This window comes from Apteryx mantelli, chromosome 14 (genome assembly GCF_036417845.1).
Source record: "Apteryx mantelli isolate bAptMan1 chromosome 14, bAptMan1.hap1, whole genome shotgun sequence".
NCBI lineage: Eukaryota > Metazoa > Chordata > Aves > Apterygiformes > Apterygidae > Apteryx > Apteryx mantelli.
Genome location: NC_089991.1, coordinates 10,998,798 through 11,015,480, shown reverse-complemented (window position 1 = coordinate 11,015,480; position 16,683 = coordinate 10,998,798). Strand labels below are relative to the sequence as shown.

At 45.2% G+C, this 16,683-nt stretch overlaps 2 protein-coding genes across 2 annotated transcripts in view; one reads left to right on the top strand and one right to left on the bottom strand.

The window, feature by feature from the left end:
- CYFIP2 (cytoplasmic FMR1 interacting protein 2) overlaps nucleotides 1-16,683 on the top strand; it is a 56,014-nt gene that overhangs the window by 27,442 nt on the left and 11,889 nt on the right. Inside the window, exons 21-26 of the mRNA XM_067304588.1 lie at nucleotides 147-266; nucleotides 983-1,182; nucleotides 1,714-1,801; nucleotides 11,750-11,893; nucleotides 13,482-13,572; nucleotides 14,574-14,704. Of these exons, the coding sequence (XP_067160689.1) occupies nucleotides 147-266; nucleotides 983-1,182; nucleotides 1,714-1,801; nucleotides 11,750-11,893; nucleotides 13,482-13,572; nucleotides 14,574-14,704 (774 nt within the window). The remainder of the gene's footprint in view (nucleotides 1-146; nucleotides 267-982; nucleotides 1,183-1,713; nucleotides 1,802-11,749; nucleotides 11,894-13,481; nucleotides 13,573-14,573; nucleotides 14,705-16,683) is intronic.
- FNDC9 (fibronectin type III domain containing 9) lies at nucleotides 2,627-3,292 on the bottom strand. Its single transcript, XM_013953655.2, has one exon. It carries the CDS (start codon nucleotides 3,290-3,292, stop codon nucleotides 2,627-2,629), a length of 666 nt encoding a protein of 221 aa, XP_013809109.2.

The window sequence follows — 16,683 nt, the reverse complement described above, 5'->3', positions numbered from 1 at the left end:
CTTTTAGGAAACGGTAAACCCAACAGGGAGTTTGCCTCACCATTTTCATGTTTAAACAGATTTGGATGATTGGTTGTAATTTGTGTCTATTGAAAGCTTTTCCCCATCTGTATATAACATGGAAATATCTTTTCTTCTTTTCACAGTTGCTAGGTAGATCAATTGACCTAAACAGGCTCATAACCCAGCGTATCTCAGCCGCAATGTACAAATCATTAGACCAAGCCATTAGTCGCTTTGAGAGCGAGGACCTAACGTCTATAGTGGTAAGAACCATGATTAACTGAAAGGAGGGTATGAATAGAGAGGATAATACACTGCTATGTATACATAGTCAGCCGACCTCTGCTCAAAGAAAGTCCCATTTACAGTAGGTTTCAGTCAGTCATATATTCTCCTTTATCCTGATGAATCTCTCATATTTCTATTTATCCATCTGTAGTTGCATTATTATTAGACCATGAAGTATCTGTGTAAATCATAAGGTGACATTAAGCAGTTAGATTTTGCAAAGCTCATATAATAGAGTCCTGTGATCTGGGAGAAGGAAATCCTGACTTTAATTTCCCTTGCTGGATGCAGGTGACTGAGACATTGTTTGTGGTTGTCTCTCTGTACAGGATGTGTTGCCTTTGATACGTTACAGGAGCATCAGAGTCAAGTAGTGTAAAATTACCAGTTTCCACCTTTCAGGGCTTCTGATGTGAAAGCCAACTGGTGCTCAGTGGGGAACAAATTAATTTTGCTACTTTTGGGCTTAGGAAATCCTGGACCAGGACCCTGTTGAGTAGAAGTGCAACTGGCCTTGGCCATTGAGTTAAACTGATGTCTTTAGCATTTGCTACATCCTCACCTGGTGTCAGAGTCCGGTCATGCCTAGAAAGTGCTGTGTGGGTGTAGATATAAAAATCATTCCCTTGGCAATTAAATCAGCCTTTTTTATTGTCATCTCGGTAACACGTTGCTGCTTTGTGTGCTGCAGGAGCTGGAGTGGCTCTTGGAAATAAACCGCCTGACTCACAGGTTGCTCTGCAAACACATGACTTTGGACAGCTTTGATGCCATGTTCCGAGAGGCCAACCACAACGTCTCTGCACCCTATGGGCGCATCACCCTCCATGTCTTCTGGGAGCTCAACTTTGACTTTCTACCCAACTACTGCTACAATGGATCCACCAACAGGTGAGAGGGGAAAAGCAAGGCAGGCGACAGCTGGAGACCTTGCGTTTCATTCAGAAATGTTAAACCTACCGCACAGAATTCACATGCATTGCAGTGACATTTTCATTTCTTATGGGATACAGCACTGACAGTGAGAGTGAAGCTAAAGCCCCCACTGCCAGCTCCCCTTGGCCTTGAAAGTGCTAATAAATTCATGCACTGAAGTCTGACAGTGATGGCAAGTGACTGGGTTAGTGTGGTTTAAAAAGATGTGACTCAGCAGCAGAGCTGCGGTAGCTGCTTGTATATATGTTCGTTGCCTGCCGCAACTGTGAAGAAAAACCACCTTTGTGGCAAGTTAAGCTAATGTGTTTTACATCACTGACAGATTGGGGCAGGAGCTTGCATATGAGTTCATGTGACTCGGGTGATGAAAGAAAACTCATTAGATCATGCTAATTAACCTGCAAATGCAGTTCATCCCAGACCTGTACTGAACACAATTAACGAGGTACGGTCTGTTTTCCTTCCCTTCTCCCATGCCTGCTGCAGGTTTGTGAGGACTGCAATCCCATTCACACAGGAGCCCCAGCGGGACAAACCAGCCAACGTTCAGCCCTATTACCTCTACGGATCCAAGGTCAGTAAATGAGCCACAGCAGCCAGTAAGGATGGATGTTGGAAGCATTTATTTAGGAAGAAGGAAACGCAAGAACTGCTTCATTAACAGAACAGTAGATGCAAATGCAGGGGCTCACACTGCTGTGTGAAACCAAAAAGCCATGCAACAAGCAGCTTCAGTGTGGTTTTGCTTTTGCTTTTCCATACTCTTCTCCTTAAGGTACCAGTGTCAGGGTGAGCTAACCCCACTCTGTGCTTGTTGTTGGCACTGAGACCAAGTCTTTTCTTTCTAAACGTGCAGAGAGTAGAGAGTTGGAGCTCCAGAGCAGTGCTTCTCCCAGAGGAAGGTGCCGCTTCCAGAATCCCATTTGTAGTTCAAAATGAGAATTACTAAACTATTTGTGTGCAAATATAGTCTACTTAATACTGACAAAAAGCTCTTTTGTAAGGCTGTGATGATGGTTTATACAAGGGTTATGAGGTCTTCATAGTAGTGAAGTGTCACTCAAGTATGAAACTACTTGAGTGGAGTTTGTTTCCTGTGGATGTAGCTTGATGACTCTGAAATGAATCTACAGCAGCGATACAGATTAGATAATGACAATAGTCAGCCTAGCCTGTCCATTCTCAAAGATTTGACTTGGATTTTTTTTTAAATCCCCTCAGTAAATGAGAATATTTTTGTCATTTGACAAAAATCTTTCTCCCTGTGGCTAATGTCACCAACTCATGTTCTACCCTGGGACAAATAGGCCCCGTGGACACGCAGACGGTCACGTTGGCAAGAGCTGGGGAAGAGCAGCACGAACCAAACTGCTAAGCAAGGGGTCCCTTTATCTGTCTGTCACTGAAGGCCGTGCTGCGGCAGGATGGCCCTTTTATCATCACTGTTTCTATAGGGAAAAAAGCAGTGGGGGGAACTATACGGACTCTCCCTCATGAAGCTGGAACTCCGCACTAGAACGGTTGTCATGGGGACTTCCAGAAGCTCCTCTTTCAGTCCATCATTCAGAGGCCCCTCCAGTGAGCCGCTCTGTTCACCCACGTCTCCTTCTGAGTTGGTGTCATACTGCTTCAGCCTTGAAGCTCTGTGGCACCGTGCAGACCAGAACTGCAGGCAGCCATAGACCAAAATAGCTATAAAGCAGAGAAGCAACAAGCTGCTAACCATCCACATGGAGGTGGTAGGTTCATGCTTAGAGCCACCGAAACCCAGGGAGGTTTTATCTGGAGTGTGGAAGGTGGTGCAGTGATTGCTGGAGGGGTAAGAGTTCTTGCATGTGATGCAAAGGATGTAGACAGTGGATGGCGTGAGTCTGTGGAGGACGAGGGAGCTGAGGGAGTGGGGAACTCGCTCCTCATGGTGGAAATTCTGGCGTAAATAGCCGGTGAAGATGCTGTTCCAGTTGGGTCGGTACATGACGTGGTAGTAGTTCTCCGGACAGGGGTTGTTTGTGGCCCAGGAAACTGTGGCACTGGTGTAAGTGATGTTGTGGACTTCGATGTTCATCGTGGCCCTGAAACCAGAAGCAGGGAGAGGCTGAATTTCTTGATTCATGTACAGGCTCAGTCAAAGGCCACTGAAATCAATGAAATCTTTCCACTGGCTTTACTGGCCCTTGGATTGGACCTGTATAGGCTTCAGAAACAAGGTAGCTACTAAAATGAACAGCATGTTGGAAATGTCATGAATGTCTTTGCACAGTTTTTGTGAATGTTTGTCACTTAAAAAAAAAATTGCATTTTGAGAACTGTCAAGTACTTCAGATGCTTACAGATGAAAAGCTTCCTGACAATTGTCTTCAGACTTTTTAGCAAGCTTTCAGAAACTAGAGTACCTCACTACCCTCTGTAATGTTATCAGAAGGGTAACATGGCCCCAAGGAGTGGCTGCTTGGAAACCTCCCCATTTCACTATAGACTCCTGAGCCCACAGAGAGGTTGTGGGGATTAAACTCAACCTGCTGAGGTGCCTGCCATGCTTAGTATTCTCATTTCTAATACTGGTGCTTCCATAATTTCCATATGTAAAAGCTCACACTTTTTCCTGTTTTTTTTTTTTCTCTCCGTCACCACAGCCTCCCTTTTGTGAAGTTAAGAAAATGTATTTCCCTTTGCAGAGGCAAAGATAAAGTAATGGTAGGAGTCCAGCTGCCTAAAAGCTAGGAGGGAGCTGGGAGCTGTCTCCCCGACCGCAAACACCTCTCCTCTCTTGCTGTAGATGTTGAGTCTCCTGACTCCATGAACGATTATTTCACTGGTTCAAGCAGTTGCTGCATTTTTCAATACCTAACTTGTTGCTTAATAAAGTATCAATTCTTTCTGTTCCTACAGCATCTCATGCTGTCATATTGTGATCTTAATTGTGAAGTTTGGAGGCTGATGAAATATAAAATCAATATCTTTTGAGAAGAACAAAAGTATAAATAATAATTATAAAACTCTCCTCCAGAAAAACAAAAGGCTTTGTCCACTAATGAATTACTGTTAAACAACAGCCACAAATTATTTTGGTACATCACTCCTTTAGATCCCTGAAACGTTCTCTGCAGGGCTGATCTCTCTATACTGGCTGAGTGCTTTGAGCAGAAGCTGCACGCAGTAGTTACTCTCCTGTTAATTCCATCAAAACTGAGGGTTGTTTTTTTCTTTTTTTCTTCCTCTCTCCTTTAATGTAACTAACCATCCTTTAATTCATTCAAGAAGCATCTCATCTTAAAGATTGTTTTAATTGTTCTTATATGAAGATCAAAAACACAGGCCCCCGTCACTAAGCATTTGCAGAGCCACGGCGAGCTGCTTACCTTCCCTCCCAGGTCCGCCACGGCCGGCGGTGCACCGTGAGCACCGTGAGCAGCACCTTCCCCTCCTGCCGCCACTCAGGTCCCTCTGGTCTCTGCTCAATCCGTTCCCAGCGCGCTGCCTCATATTATACCCGTCCTGGGCTCCGTCATCGCTCACCATAGCAACCAGGAGGAAACGGCAGGCAAGCATCTTCGAGTGATTTGGGAACGTTATCCCTAAAAGCTTGTGCCTGGGAGAAGTGCGTGACTCTGAGGCTGAAAAAACAAGCAAGATAGTTTTGGGTTTTGGTTTGTTTTGGTTTTTTTCGCAGCTGGAGAGGAATGCTCAGAACGATATGTAGTCAGCAGTTGCTGCCCTTTCTCTAACCAGCTTTGCTGCACTTTGGATGTTGCTGTCGTTTCTTTAGTGGCGTTCAAAGAGAAGGGTTTGTCCACGTAGAAAGGATGTGCTTGCGCAGAGAGAGACGACTGCTTTCCCTGCTGCTGGAGTGCCATGAGCGGCACCGACGGGCTTTGGCTCTCCGGTAGCAAACACGGGAGCAGCTAAGAGCTGGTCCCGAAGTGTGTCCCCTGCCTGGCGTGGCAAGCCCGGAGGGTGACCACGGCACGCCACGCGGACAGCGCTCGGAGGTGAGACCGAGGTTCTCAGCCATCCTTCGGAAAGGCGCTGCTTCCCCGTTCCTGTCCGCAGCCCTGCAGCGAAACCGCTGCCCTCCCAGCTCTGGAGCCACTGCCCGCATTGCGTATTGATGTTTTGTCCCTCTGGGGCTTGTCTTTAGTGTTACAATTCCTTGCACATTTAAACTACTGGTTTAAACTATATCCTGTGGGCAGTAGATTTTCATCTCCGGTGCTGCAGCAATGTCTGTTAGGTTTTTGTTTTCTTCTCTTTTCCAAGCTGTGTGATAGGAGAAGAGAAGGAATTGTTTTTTCAAACTACATCTACCTCTTGTTGAATTCCAGTGGGATTAAGACAGGCTCTTCTTTGAATCCCCCTGGCTTATATCAGACTCGGAGATCTCCCGTGCCAGTCTGGTGAGAGGGCAGGAGGCTGAGGCAAAGCCAGGGCCAGTGCAGGAGGGGACAGGCGCAGCGTGGGTCTGAAGAAGTGAGTCACTGTTCTCTGAAGCCAAAAAGTATTCTAGAGAGGAACTTTCGCAGAAGATACCTGCATTTCTGAGTCTGGAGTTTCTATTTCCATTTCATTATTGGAAAGAAGTTTGCGATGTTGCAAAGACCCTCTGAATGTCAACAGTGAGGCGACAATGCAAACTGGATTAGGGCGGACTATTACGTGCCTGGAGAGTATGTGTGACCCTTGCTTTTGATTTATGCTCCACAGTTCTGGACGTTAAAGTTCTGTCATCCAAGATCTGCCGTATTTCCTTCTGTTTCTGTGAGCTGCAGCTGCCAGAGATCTGAAAACTGGGAGCAGCAATGAAAATAATTGTGGGTAGGGATGAAGATGAAAGTGTTCCCAGGTGGCTTTCTGCCTCTTACATAGCATGGTCCTCCTTACAGGAGCACGGGGGAAGAGAGCTCTTAGCTGGTCCCATGCTGTGAGTAAAGTACGTTCTTGCCTGCAGGGAAGGAGCTGCGCATACAAATCCCTGCTGCAGAAAGGTGCATTCTGCAACGTGATCATGTTTCCATGAGAGAGCTCCTGTCTCACTGCATTCATGTCGTTCGTATCAGTGTTCACAGTTGCTTCAGAATTAAATTTCGGGTGTTGACAAATAACATTTGTTACAGGAACAGACAGAAATGAAAAATTAAGTTCTCTCAAAATACAAAGAAAAACAGGGAGAGCTGAAGTAGATCAGCCAAGGGTCCTTCTAACCTGTCTCCACAAAGTGGTCAATACTGCTAGCTCAAAGGCAACCACAACACAGCTTTCAGTGCTGTTAGGATCACCTGCTCCCAAAATCGAGCTTGCTGCTGAAGAGTTTGCTTATAGGAGAGTGTTGGGTTGGGAGAGCTTATGACCCTGACCATGTTTTCTTATGGTGTGATAATAACTCACTCTTCTGGTGTCTGCTTGTGGCGGAGTAACCCTTTCCACCACAATGTGTTTTCACCAGAATTTGTGTCCATGTGAAATTGTACGAAGATATATGTTAAAGTTCTGGAAGATGTCACACTGGTGACGACCTCCATTTGGCAGTTAAAATACTGTTGATTTAGCTTGCCAAGAAACCAGGCCACACTGGGGCTGGTAGCAAGATTCTCATTTCCCAGGACTGGAAGACCTGCTCCTAGCCCACGTATCAAAACCAGGGCAGCTCAGGACTGCTCTGGCACTGCTGTTCCTCCACTACTTGACCCCATCTGCGAGCAGAGCCAGCTGTGGCCACAGTGGCCCTGCCTGGCCTGCGCATCCCTTACGGCAGCTGCACCAGGGGTGGAAACCTCACGTTTCCTTGAGCTCCTCTCAAGTGCCCAGCAGAAACAGCCATTTTCTGCTGTTCAGCCACATAAAAAACACAGCAGGTTGCCAAGTCTCCTACAGAGCAGCTGTAAAATTACCAGCAACCCCCTTCTTTCTGCTTGTTAACCACTTCTTAGCTCTGTAAACACATTAGGCTGAGCTTCATTTGTGTTTTTTCACGACTATTTCTGTTTCTCTTGGCACCACCTGACTCAAGGTCGCGCTGTGCTTGCTGGAAATCACTCGTTCCCTCACATGGGTGAATTTGCCCACCCGTTTTTAACGACCGTGCATATGGATGTAACCTGAAGGACGGTGCACGCTGACGGCGCCTGTATAAATAGCCACGGTGCGCGAGTGGGACGGAGGCGCTCGGCGTTCTGGTGCAGCGCGCTCGGCGGCTGCGCGCAGGCTTGCAGGAGCTGTGGTTGCAGCAGGTGGTGCTGGCAGCGGGGGCCGTTCGCCCCGCGCTCTCTCGCCGGCAGGCGCGGGGGGGACCGGCTCGTGCAGCTTTCTCACAGCAGCGGCATCACGGGGCGCAAACCGCTCCTCGCCCTGTGGCGCTGCCGAAACCGCCCGTTGCCTCTCCCGCTAAGCTAGCAGCAGAGTCGGGTTAAATTAGTGCGTCTGAGCTACCCCGAGAGTTTTGCTGCTGCTGCTGTTAGAAAAAGCGCCATGAAAAAAGGCAGTTTTACTCTGCTATGACCCCCTGAAAGTCAGTAGTCAGTATAGCAAGGCAGTATAAAAATGTGCCTTCTGCATTGCCCGTGTCCTGTGTATCCCAGCTGGGGGATACGAGTTTTCCTTGCATGGTAGTTTTGGCAGCAGGGTGATGCAGCTGAGCATGGTAAAAGCTTTATAGGGGGAGGAGTCTTGCTCCTTGCAGGGGAAGGGAGCAGGCCACATTGGGGCTGTTTGCCATTCGTCTAGCTTAGAGACCCTCCTCTATATGGGTCACAACTGGTTTTCACTTTCTTGCACACCATCACCCTGCGAGGCTGGACTGGTCTTTGGCAGTGTATATGTCCTTTTTTGTCTCTAAGTATATTCCTGTTTAGCTCTTCATTTTTTTGAGTGGGTTTTGGCACTGGCAGTATTAGCTGTCCATGGCTTAATAGCTGATAAAACTCCCCCTCCCGTCCCTTGGGTGAGCTCGGACAGGACTGGGTGAGGGCCAGTAAAGGCGTGGAAATGACAACTGCTTCTCTCTTTTTACTGCATTTGCTGCTGAATCTGGAGTTCAGGGCTCCTGACTGTCCCGGATAGTCTCATTACTTCCTAAAGCAAAGCGGGGAGTCTTTCCTCGTATTCTTCTAAGTATAAAAGTACTAGGATCTCCCAAAGACCTGGGCACAGGGCAGGCACTCGCTACGTTTCGCTTTACTCTGCGGGACGCTGGGAACTTTGCCCAGCGCTGCAAATCCCAACCTGTCTGCACTCCTGGCCCCAAAACCTGCTGGTTTGGCCCCAAACCAAAGGTGGGGCAAGCCTCAGCGGTGTCTTTGACGACCGCTGCTCCTCAGAACAGCGAAACGTCAGGGGAGCTGGCCGGGGTGGAGGCTTTGCTGCCTGGCGAGGGGTGCGGGCTGGCACCGCCGCGCGAGGTGCTCGGCACTCCCACTCTCCGAGGGGGCCGGCCAGGCTGGGGGAGTAAGCAGCGCAGTACAGCCAGCTTGCGCGTTCAGCTGTTTTGTCCTAAAATACACACTGGTGTCGTTTTTACATCCTACAGTCTTTAACCCAAGCTGTGTATCTCACCCTTAAATGGAGTTGTATTTTAATTGCTCGCAGACAGAGTATTATTATTAGCTGCACGCCTGTTGTTGACATGCTCCGGGGCTCTGCGGAGAGCTTGATGGAGCCTACCTCATCTTGCAGACAGACAGGGATGAATCATCCTGCTTGTCTGCAGCCATTGCACGTCCTAAAACATGTCCCCTCATCATCAGCCTTACTGCTGGGACCACCACGTTAAGGAAAAGTCAACTTCAGGCCTGCTCTCCAGCTCCGTTATCCCACGGCGGGGCAGCGCGCCAGAGGGGGATGAGCGCTGGCAAGGTGGGAGGTTACCCGGCAGTGCTCGGGCGCTCACAGTGACAAAATGTCAGTCCCATCATGGGGAAAGCCTGACCAATTGCTCCTTGACTGGGTGGTGATGTCCTGTCTCTGGGGACCATTGCATGTGCAAAGACTGAAGAACTATCTCCTAGCCATGGAGTATGGAGGGGAAAGGGGCTTCTATAAGGGAGGATGGGTTTGTGGGCCATCCGAAATGGGAACGTGAGCCACCGGCACGTTACCTGTAGTGAAATGCAGTATCTAAGTGGGAATTGGAATATTAAGGGGCATTTGGCATGTGATGCCTGTATGTGCAAAGGAGTCTATGGAGAAGCATGGAAGGAAAGGGCAACATGCCTTCTCAGTGTTTGCCTTGATAATCTGTGCAGAAACATGCTTTCTGTGGGCTCCACATTGCTGGAATGATATACTGCAAAAGCTGTAGCAATAAAATGTTGCTGTAACGCAGCTCTGTTGGGACCTTGATGGTTTACTGGCCTGGACCTGGGATGATTGTATCAGAGCAGTTTGGCAATAGTTGCAGGCTGGGCGTCACCTGGTGTTTAAATAGGTGCACTTTTGACAACATAGGCTATTGCTGTTTTCCACTCATATCAGTGTGTGTATCTAGTGGCTTTGGATTAGCCTCTAATAGACAAATTTTTCAAAAGACTTGGATGTCTAAAGATGCAGATAGAAACCTAAGCACAATATTCAAAAGCAATTGTCTTAAATGGAGTTGGCATCCAAAGAGCATTTGAAAGCGCCATGTAGGTTTCTACCTGCCTAAATATTATTTAAACTCTTGCCCTTACTTATGTGGGGCCCTATTATCTAGTTTTGATGGGAGAGAAAGTTCATGCACATTGTGAATGACTACACTATAGAGCCTTCAAAGTAGCCTTGCTGTACATACTCGTATTGCAGGCTTTTTTCATCTACCAGGGCCAGCAGCTGAATTTATATTACACAGAAAGTAGGGGGCTTTCCAACTTTTTATTTTCATTCTACTAGCTCTTTCAAAAAATGCCTATGAATTATTGTAGATAATGAACTGTTGGAACTGAGCAACTGGGCTGTAACAAAATGAGGGACAATTAATTAATTGATTAAAGCAACTGTCAAGTCTATGAAGGAGGAATCAGTACATCAGTCAGCAGCAGTTCTGTGTCTGAGAGCATAAGAAAATACTTTTCTGCTTCTCATTAAATGACTTCACTTTGTAGCTCATTAAGCACACAAAACATTAGAGTAAATCTTGAGGGAGCGGGTCAGAATTAGAGGGCAACGGAAGCATTCAGACACGACTGGCTGTGTCACAATCGTTAGAAGCATCCTCTTTGAGGATGTACTCCATTTGGGCCTGTCCTGCCACTCCAGCACTTGCTCCCTTTCTTCTTACGCTCTTCCAGTGCATCAGTCCCGGGCCTCCAGTGTCTTGGCCGAGGCTAGCTCCACTACCGGCAGGGAAGGAGACCCAAGTGGAGTACGTGCTCTTCCATAATCCCTGCAGGAGAGGAAGCTCCCCGCTACCTGCAGATGCAGCGTGCCTCTTGCATGCAGGGCTCGCGCAAGGAGGGGACCTTACGCGGTGCATTTGGGATACAAGTCAATGTGTTTTCTTATCCTTGTTTAAAAAAGATCTTTTAGTAAACATGAGCCAAAGGATTTATCTGCATCTTACTGGAAGGGGCACTACATGCCAGAAGTCTTTTCAAGAATATGCTTGGTGCTGTTTATTAAAGCTGCGAATGTTATAATTAAAAGGTGTTGGGGGAGGATACAGCCTTTCCCTGCCGGGGCTGAGTCATGATGTGAACATTTCTATTTCAGAGCCAGGGCTGAGCATGCGGTGTCACAATTAAAACTGATGTACAGTCTTTTGCACATCACATAGCGAATTAGCTCTCCCTACTTCTATTTTCCTCTTACCAAATGGATCCAATAAATGTTCTAGTGACAAAATATTGCAGCAATTTCCACATTTCCAAGATGGCACTGGCAGAGTACATCCTTGGAAATGACTTTCTGTTTTCTCCTCTTAAATAGAAAGTTGTCTGAGGGACAGAGCCCCAGGTACCATTTTCTGTGGGCCAGAGTCATATTCTAGCAATTTTTGCAGGCACATGTGGATGTCTATTGAGTTAAGTACACAGGCTGACAGAGGGCTTTACAGGACACAGAAAGGGTTTTTCTGTCTCTTCCAACTGCTCTTAGGTTCAGATGCTGTAGTTCCTACTTGTCTTAATACTCCTTGTTTGAAGCAAATGCCAATAGAAAACCTCTCTCCTGTTGCCCGTGTATAAAGCTTTTAGTTTTAGTAGAGAAGAATTTGGGGTTGAAAAGGCAAAGGCCTTATTGAACTGAAGTCTTTGATGGGGAATGTATGGGAGAGTGAATTACCTTTGAATTGAAAAGAGGTGCTGGTAAGAAAGTGGAATGATAAACCTTGTGACATGACAATTTGTTGAGATTAGAATGTCTTTGACTAAGTAGGAAGAAAAGCAATCTCTTGTTTGCCACAAGAAGTAGAAGAACTTTATCGTGGGAATTATTATTTTTCCTTGTCTTCCTTAAAAGCTATTTGAAATGACAGAACATAATACTATGATAAGAAAATTAGTTAAGGATCTGTAAATGCTCTTATCTAATTGTCACTGTGCTTCTGATTTCTCAGCCTCTCAATATTGCCTACAGTCACATCTATAGCTCTTACCGCAATTTTGTGGGACCACCTCATTTCAAGACAATCTGCAGGCTCCTTGGCTATCAAGGGATCGCAGTGGTCATGGAAGAGCTGTTGAAGATCGTCAAGAGCCTGGTAATTCTGGTGATGGGAAAACCTCAATGCTTTGAGAGGTGTTGGTTGGGCGGTCAGCCTGGGCTTTGGATCTTAGTTCAGAGTGTTCAAATTTGGGATATTTTCATGTACCTATGTCTGTACTGAAAAACCTGTATAAATGGTCCAATATTTCTTGGTGCTAAAGAATCCCACTGATTTCAGTGGAGTGGTGGATTGTCTGACCCTGAAGTGTTAACTCTGATTTGGGGGTGGTGGACTTTACATTCGGCTTTGTTAAATGTCACTGAGACATGAATGGGTGGGACATGGACCTTGCGGACCATCAGCACTGCTTGTGCTGCAGTTTGGGAGACCTTTCAGGCAAGAGTTCATGCCCAGCAGTAGCACGAGAACATCACTCTCATGGTAGTTTCGTACCCCTGGAGAACCACAGGAAGATAGAGAGCGGGAAACAAAACTGCTAGAACTAACTTTTTTGGATCTTTAAAAGAATATTCCCGCTATAGGTGAGTCCTTATTAATCCAAGCCATTTTGTCCATTTTCATCAGATATTCTGAAGTCAGCCTGCCAATAGCCCTTTCTGCTTTCTAGTTTTCTCTTCTCTCTCAGAAAAGAAATGTGATCCACAGGGAAGTCATCCCATGTGCTCCCTAAGGGCTTTATTAATATAGAGCATTAACAAGAGGGAGAGGGTGTGCAAAAGTGTATAATTTTGCAGGTCATGTTTTTCTACCAAAAACCTTGCTTTACTGGAGAGATGATTTTCATTCATTATAAATATCTAAATTCTGTTTTGACTGCAAAGACATCATTTTGAACTTGTCTAACAAAGCAATGTAAAACTGAAAACCTCAAGTGTATGGCTAGTTTCTCTACAGTAAAGCACTGTAGTGATTGAAGATGTAATTTGTGTCACTTAGTTGAAAATGCTCTAGATGGTATGTGAGATCAGAAAGCATTCAGAGCAAAGATGAAGATCTTTTGTTTGGCTAAATTGTGTTTAGTGCATAATCCAGTATAATATGTATATAGGATGCAGTTATGTAACTCCAAATGACAGCAAGCAGTTGTAACTAAGAAATATAGTTTGCTCTTGTCCCTATTAGTTGAAAACATCAGAACTGAAGAAGCTTGTTCTACATGTATGGGTTTGGGGGTTTTTTGTTTTGTTTTGTTTTAACCTCTCAGCATCTAGTGATCATTCCTCAGGTGGAAGGAATATTTCCTGTGCTGTGAAATGACTTCTTTAGCAGCTCTGGTCAGATGTTTTTTGTGTTAGGAGCTCCAGTCCTGCTGGATCTAAGACTGAGCCTTGTTTGCGTTTCAGCTGCAAACAACGCAAACACACCCAGCTGTATTTTGAAGCTGAGCATCCATGCAGCCATGATTTATCATTCAGGAGGAAGCTGTAAAAGCACTCTAGCTCCATGCACTTGGGCTGAAGTTTATGTTTGGGTGAAACCCAAACTGAGCAAATTCTTCTTGAACTCCCAATTAAAGTTTCATCCTGTCCTGTCAGATGTGGACCTGTCCGCAAACTGCGCTCTTAAAACCAGTGTCAAGAGAAGCCCTCATTCCAGTGTAATCTCCCTTTGTCTCTGACAGTTACAAGGCACCATCCTGCAATACGTCAAAACACTGATAGAAGTAATGCCCAAGATATGCCGCTTGCCAAGACATGAATATGGCTCTCCAGGTGGGTGCTACAGAGAGATATATAATGGTTTGAGCAAGAGCTCTCCCACGTGTTTGTGCAACATTTAGTCAGGCACGTACTATTAATTAAACAAAGATTGGCACCTGAAATGCTGCTGCAGCATGCGGCCCGGGCAGGGTAAGATTAAAAACCAATGCTGGCGCAATGCAGTAGGATAGAGAGCTGAGAGATTTGAATCTCTGAAACAGAACAAAATACAAAACACTGTAAGGTTTCTAATGAATTGCATATGGGGGTAACTTATATTGTTTTTGAGGAAACTTATATTGTTGAAGCTCTTGTTGCTTTAGGCTTTCCTGATAACTTTTGAAGGGAAGTCTTGTAGAAAAATGGAAACAGGAGCAAAATCTGCCCTGTGGTATAAAATGCCTTACAATTTAATTACTGTGTCTTGACCTCTTAACAGTCTAATCATGGTGCTGAGTACTACTTTCAGGTGTTTTGATACTGACAATGGAACATATAGGAAATTTTCTCATGAAATTTCCTTTTTGAAATTTCTCTTTGAATAGAGAGATGATGGATAAGGGAATGTCTTTTGGTAGCTTATGTTTTATTTTCAAGATTTCTGTAAGCTTTTGCTCTTATGAGTTGCTTGTCATTTTTCAAAAGCTCCACTTAGCTGATGCAAAGATTTTTTTCAGGATGACTACAGTCTGCAGTTGAGTTGTATGAGGAGATTCTTATGGGTATACATGGGCCAGCACAAAGGCATCCGTTACAGCCTTGAATCTTTTTTCCTCCAACTGGGAAATTCAGCGACTTCATATGAACTTCTCCTTATTTCCCAAGGGTTAGTGAAAGCAGGATGAGACATTGCGTGCTAGTTCTCCCCAACAGCAATCTCCATCTGGCCACTTAGCAGTCACAGGTTAAAATTCATGATTAGGGAAACGTGAGGCACTGCTTGTCTTTTTATCCGAGTCATTGGAGAGCGATTTTGCTCTCCCTTCTCTGACTGTCCTTCCTTGTCTTTTAAGGAATCCTGGAGTTTTTCCATCATCAGCTGAAGGACATCATTGAGTACGCAGAGCTGAAGACCGATGTGTTCCAGAGCCTTAGAGAAGTGGGCAATGCCATTCTCTTCTGCCTCCTTATCGAACAGGCTTTGGTAAGGCGAAATCCCCTGAATCAACAGATCAAACTTGAAATTGCAAGCTCAAGAATATAAATAGAAGTGGGTTCTCAAGCAGAAGAGTTTGGAAAGTGTTACTTTCTGGCTTCTCGTGTGCTCCAGGTCTCTGTGGGGCTGTGTTATTGAGGATCACTGGCACATCTATGGGGAAGATGTGCATTGGCACTGAGTCACTGACATCTGGGATTGCTGAAGGAGAATCTGAATACTGGAAGATCTAGATTTAAATCTTGGACCCAAAGCTATCCCATGTTTGTCCTCCTCAGAAATAAAATCAACTGGGGCTTATTTCTAGACTGTAAGCTCTTTGGAGCAGGGATCATCATTTTTTTGTATACGTTTACAGAGAATTAGATCTGAGCCATAGCCTCTGGTTGGTCTTTTGGGATGCCAGTGCAATGAGAATAACTGATTGGTTATAACAGTGATACCCAGAAGGAAGGAAATCTCGGAAGAACAGCTGATCCTATGATGTTTCTTGTCTTCACCAAAGACCTAGCCAGAGTTACAACTCAGCATTGCCCCCTGCACAAGTGTCCCAGCCTCTTAGCTTGTGCGATACCCTCTCTGACTTAAGTGAGCTGGCCTATTAGGGAAAAGGCCATGGCTCAGTGCCACACATCGCCTTAGCTTCTAGTTTTTCATGCAACAAATTTATTTCAGAGTGAATTTATTTCACAGTTGGGCCTCGAGCCAACTGAGGAGTTTCCCAAAAAACGGTTTTGTATTAAAAATGCATATTTTGTATCATAGCGGTTTTGACGGGGTTGTATCAGTTTTTCCAGAATTTTTTTCAGAAAATCTTCTCCAGTGTAGGGTGGGATTTCTGAACAAAACCAGAAAGTTTTGCTCAGAGTAAAACCAGAAGAAAGTTCAAAAGCTCTCAGTTTAACCAAGCATAGAGCACAGGGAAAACTGAAAATCTCTGCATTTCCTCAAAATGGATATTTCTGCCCATGCCCTTGCATTTTACCTCCAGATAGACAAAGACTTTCAGTTGCTAGTATGTGCATCAAACACCTCCAATGAGCAGTAATTGCTATAAGATTAAAAAAACTGGAGAGACGTATATCACTTAGCGGCTTGGTATTTTACAAAATCACTGGAGGTGCCAACTATATCCTGGCAGTTTCTGCTCCTTTTGTGTCTGTTACTGCTCTCAGCTGTTCCCAGTGTTGGATTTTATGCTGGATGTACTGCATTTGCCTTTTCCATCCCATCTTTTAAATGGGTACTTAAAGGACACTGGGTGGTTTCATTTAGTAGTGTTTCATTTGAATGCTCCTGTCCTAGGAGCTGGACATCAACAGTATAGTGGCATTTTAGAATAGCAGAAAAAAAAAAAATGGAGACGGTGAGAATTTGGGAATCCCTTTAGGAAGGTTGTCCATCGAAGTCCCTGTGTGTCTACTTTCCATGCCAGCCGAAGCGCTCTCTCCCTCTGATCCCTAGCTTTTCCACACAGAAATCAGTTTAGAATATAAAGTAGTTTTGTACTCAGCGGGCACTGGTTCTCACTCACTGGAAGATTGTCAGATGCATAGAGCCATCATGTAACAAGATTTTCTCTTTAATGGAGCTCTTATGCAATGGAAGCAATTGCTTTTATGGTGCAGTTATCTTCATAGCTGTCAGTCTAATCTAAGGCTGGTGGTATCTGCTGGCAGAAAATGTGATAGTGAAGGTTAGTGGTATGTTCCCTTCTACCTCTCTTTTTATTGTTTAAATTTGAGGGATGAGGAGTTGCTTGCGACTAAATTTCTGAGAGTAATTTTTACTCCCAGGTAATGGACCTTGGGGAGGAAATGTATTAATGACCTGACTAATTTGGGGACAAATATTGAGTGAATGCAGGCTACAAATGGAGAAAATACTCACTTTATCAGAGGGAAATAGCAGTGAAAAAAACTTTCATCTAGGAAGGAAAAGCATTTTGCAAACAAAATAACAAAGAG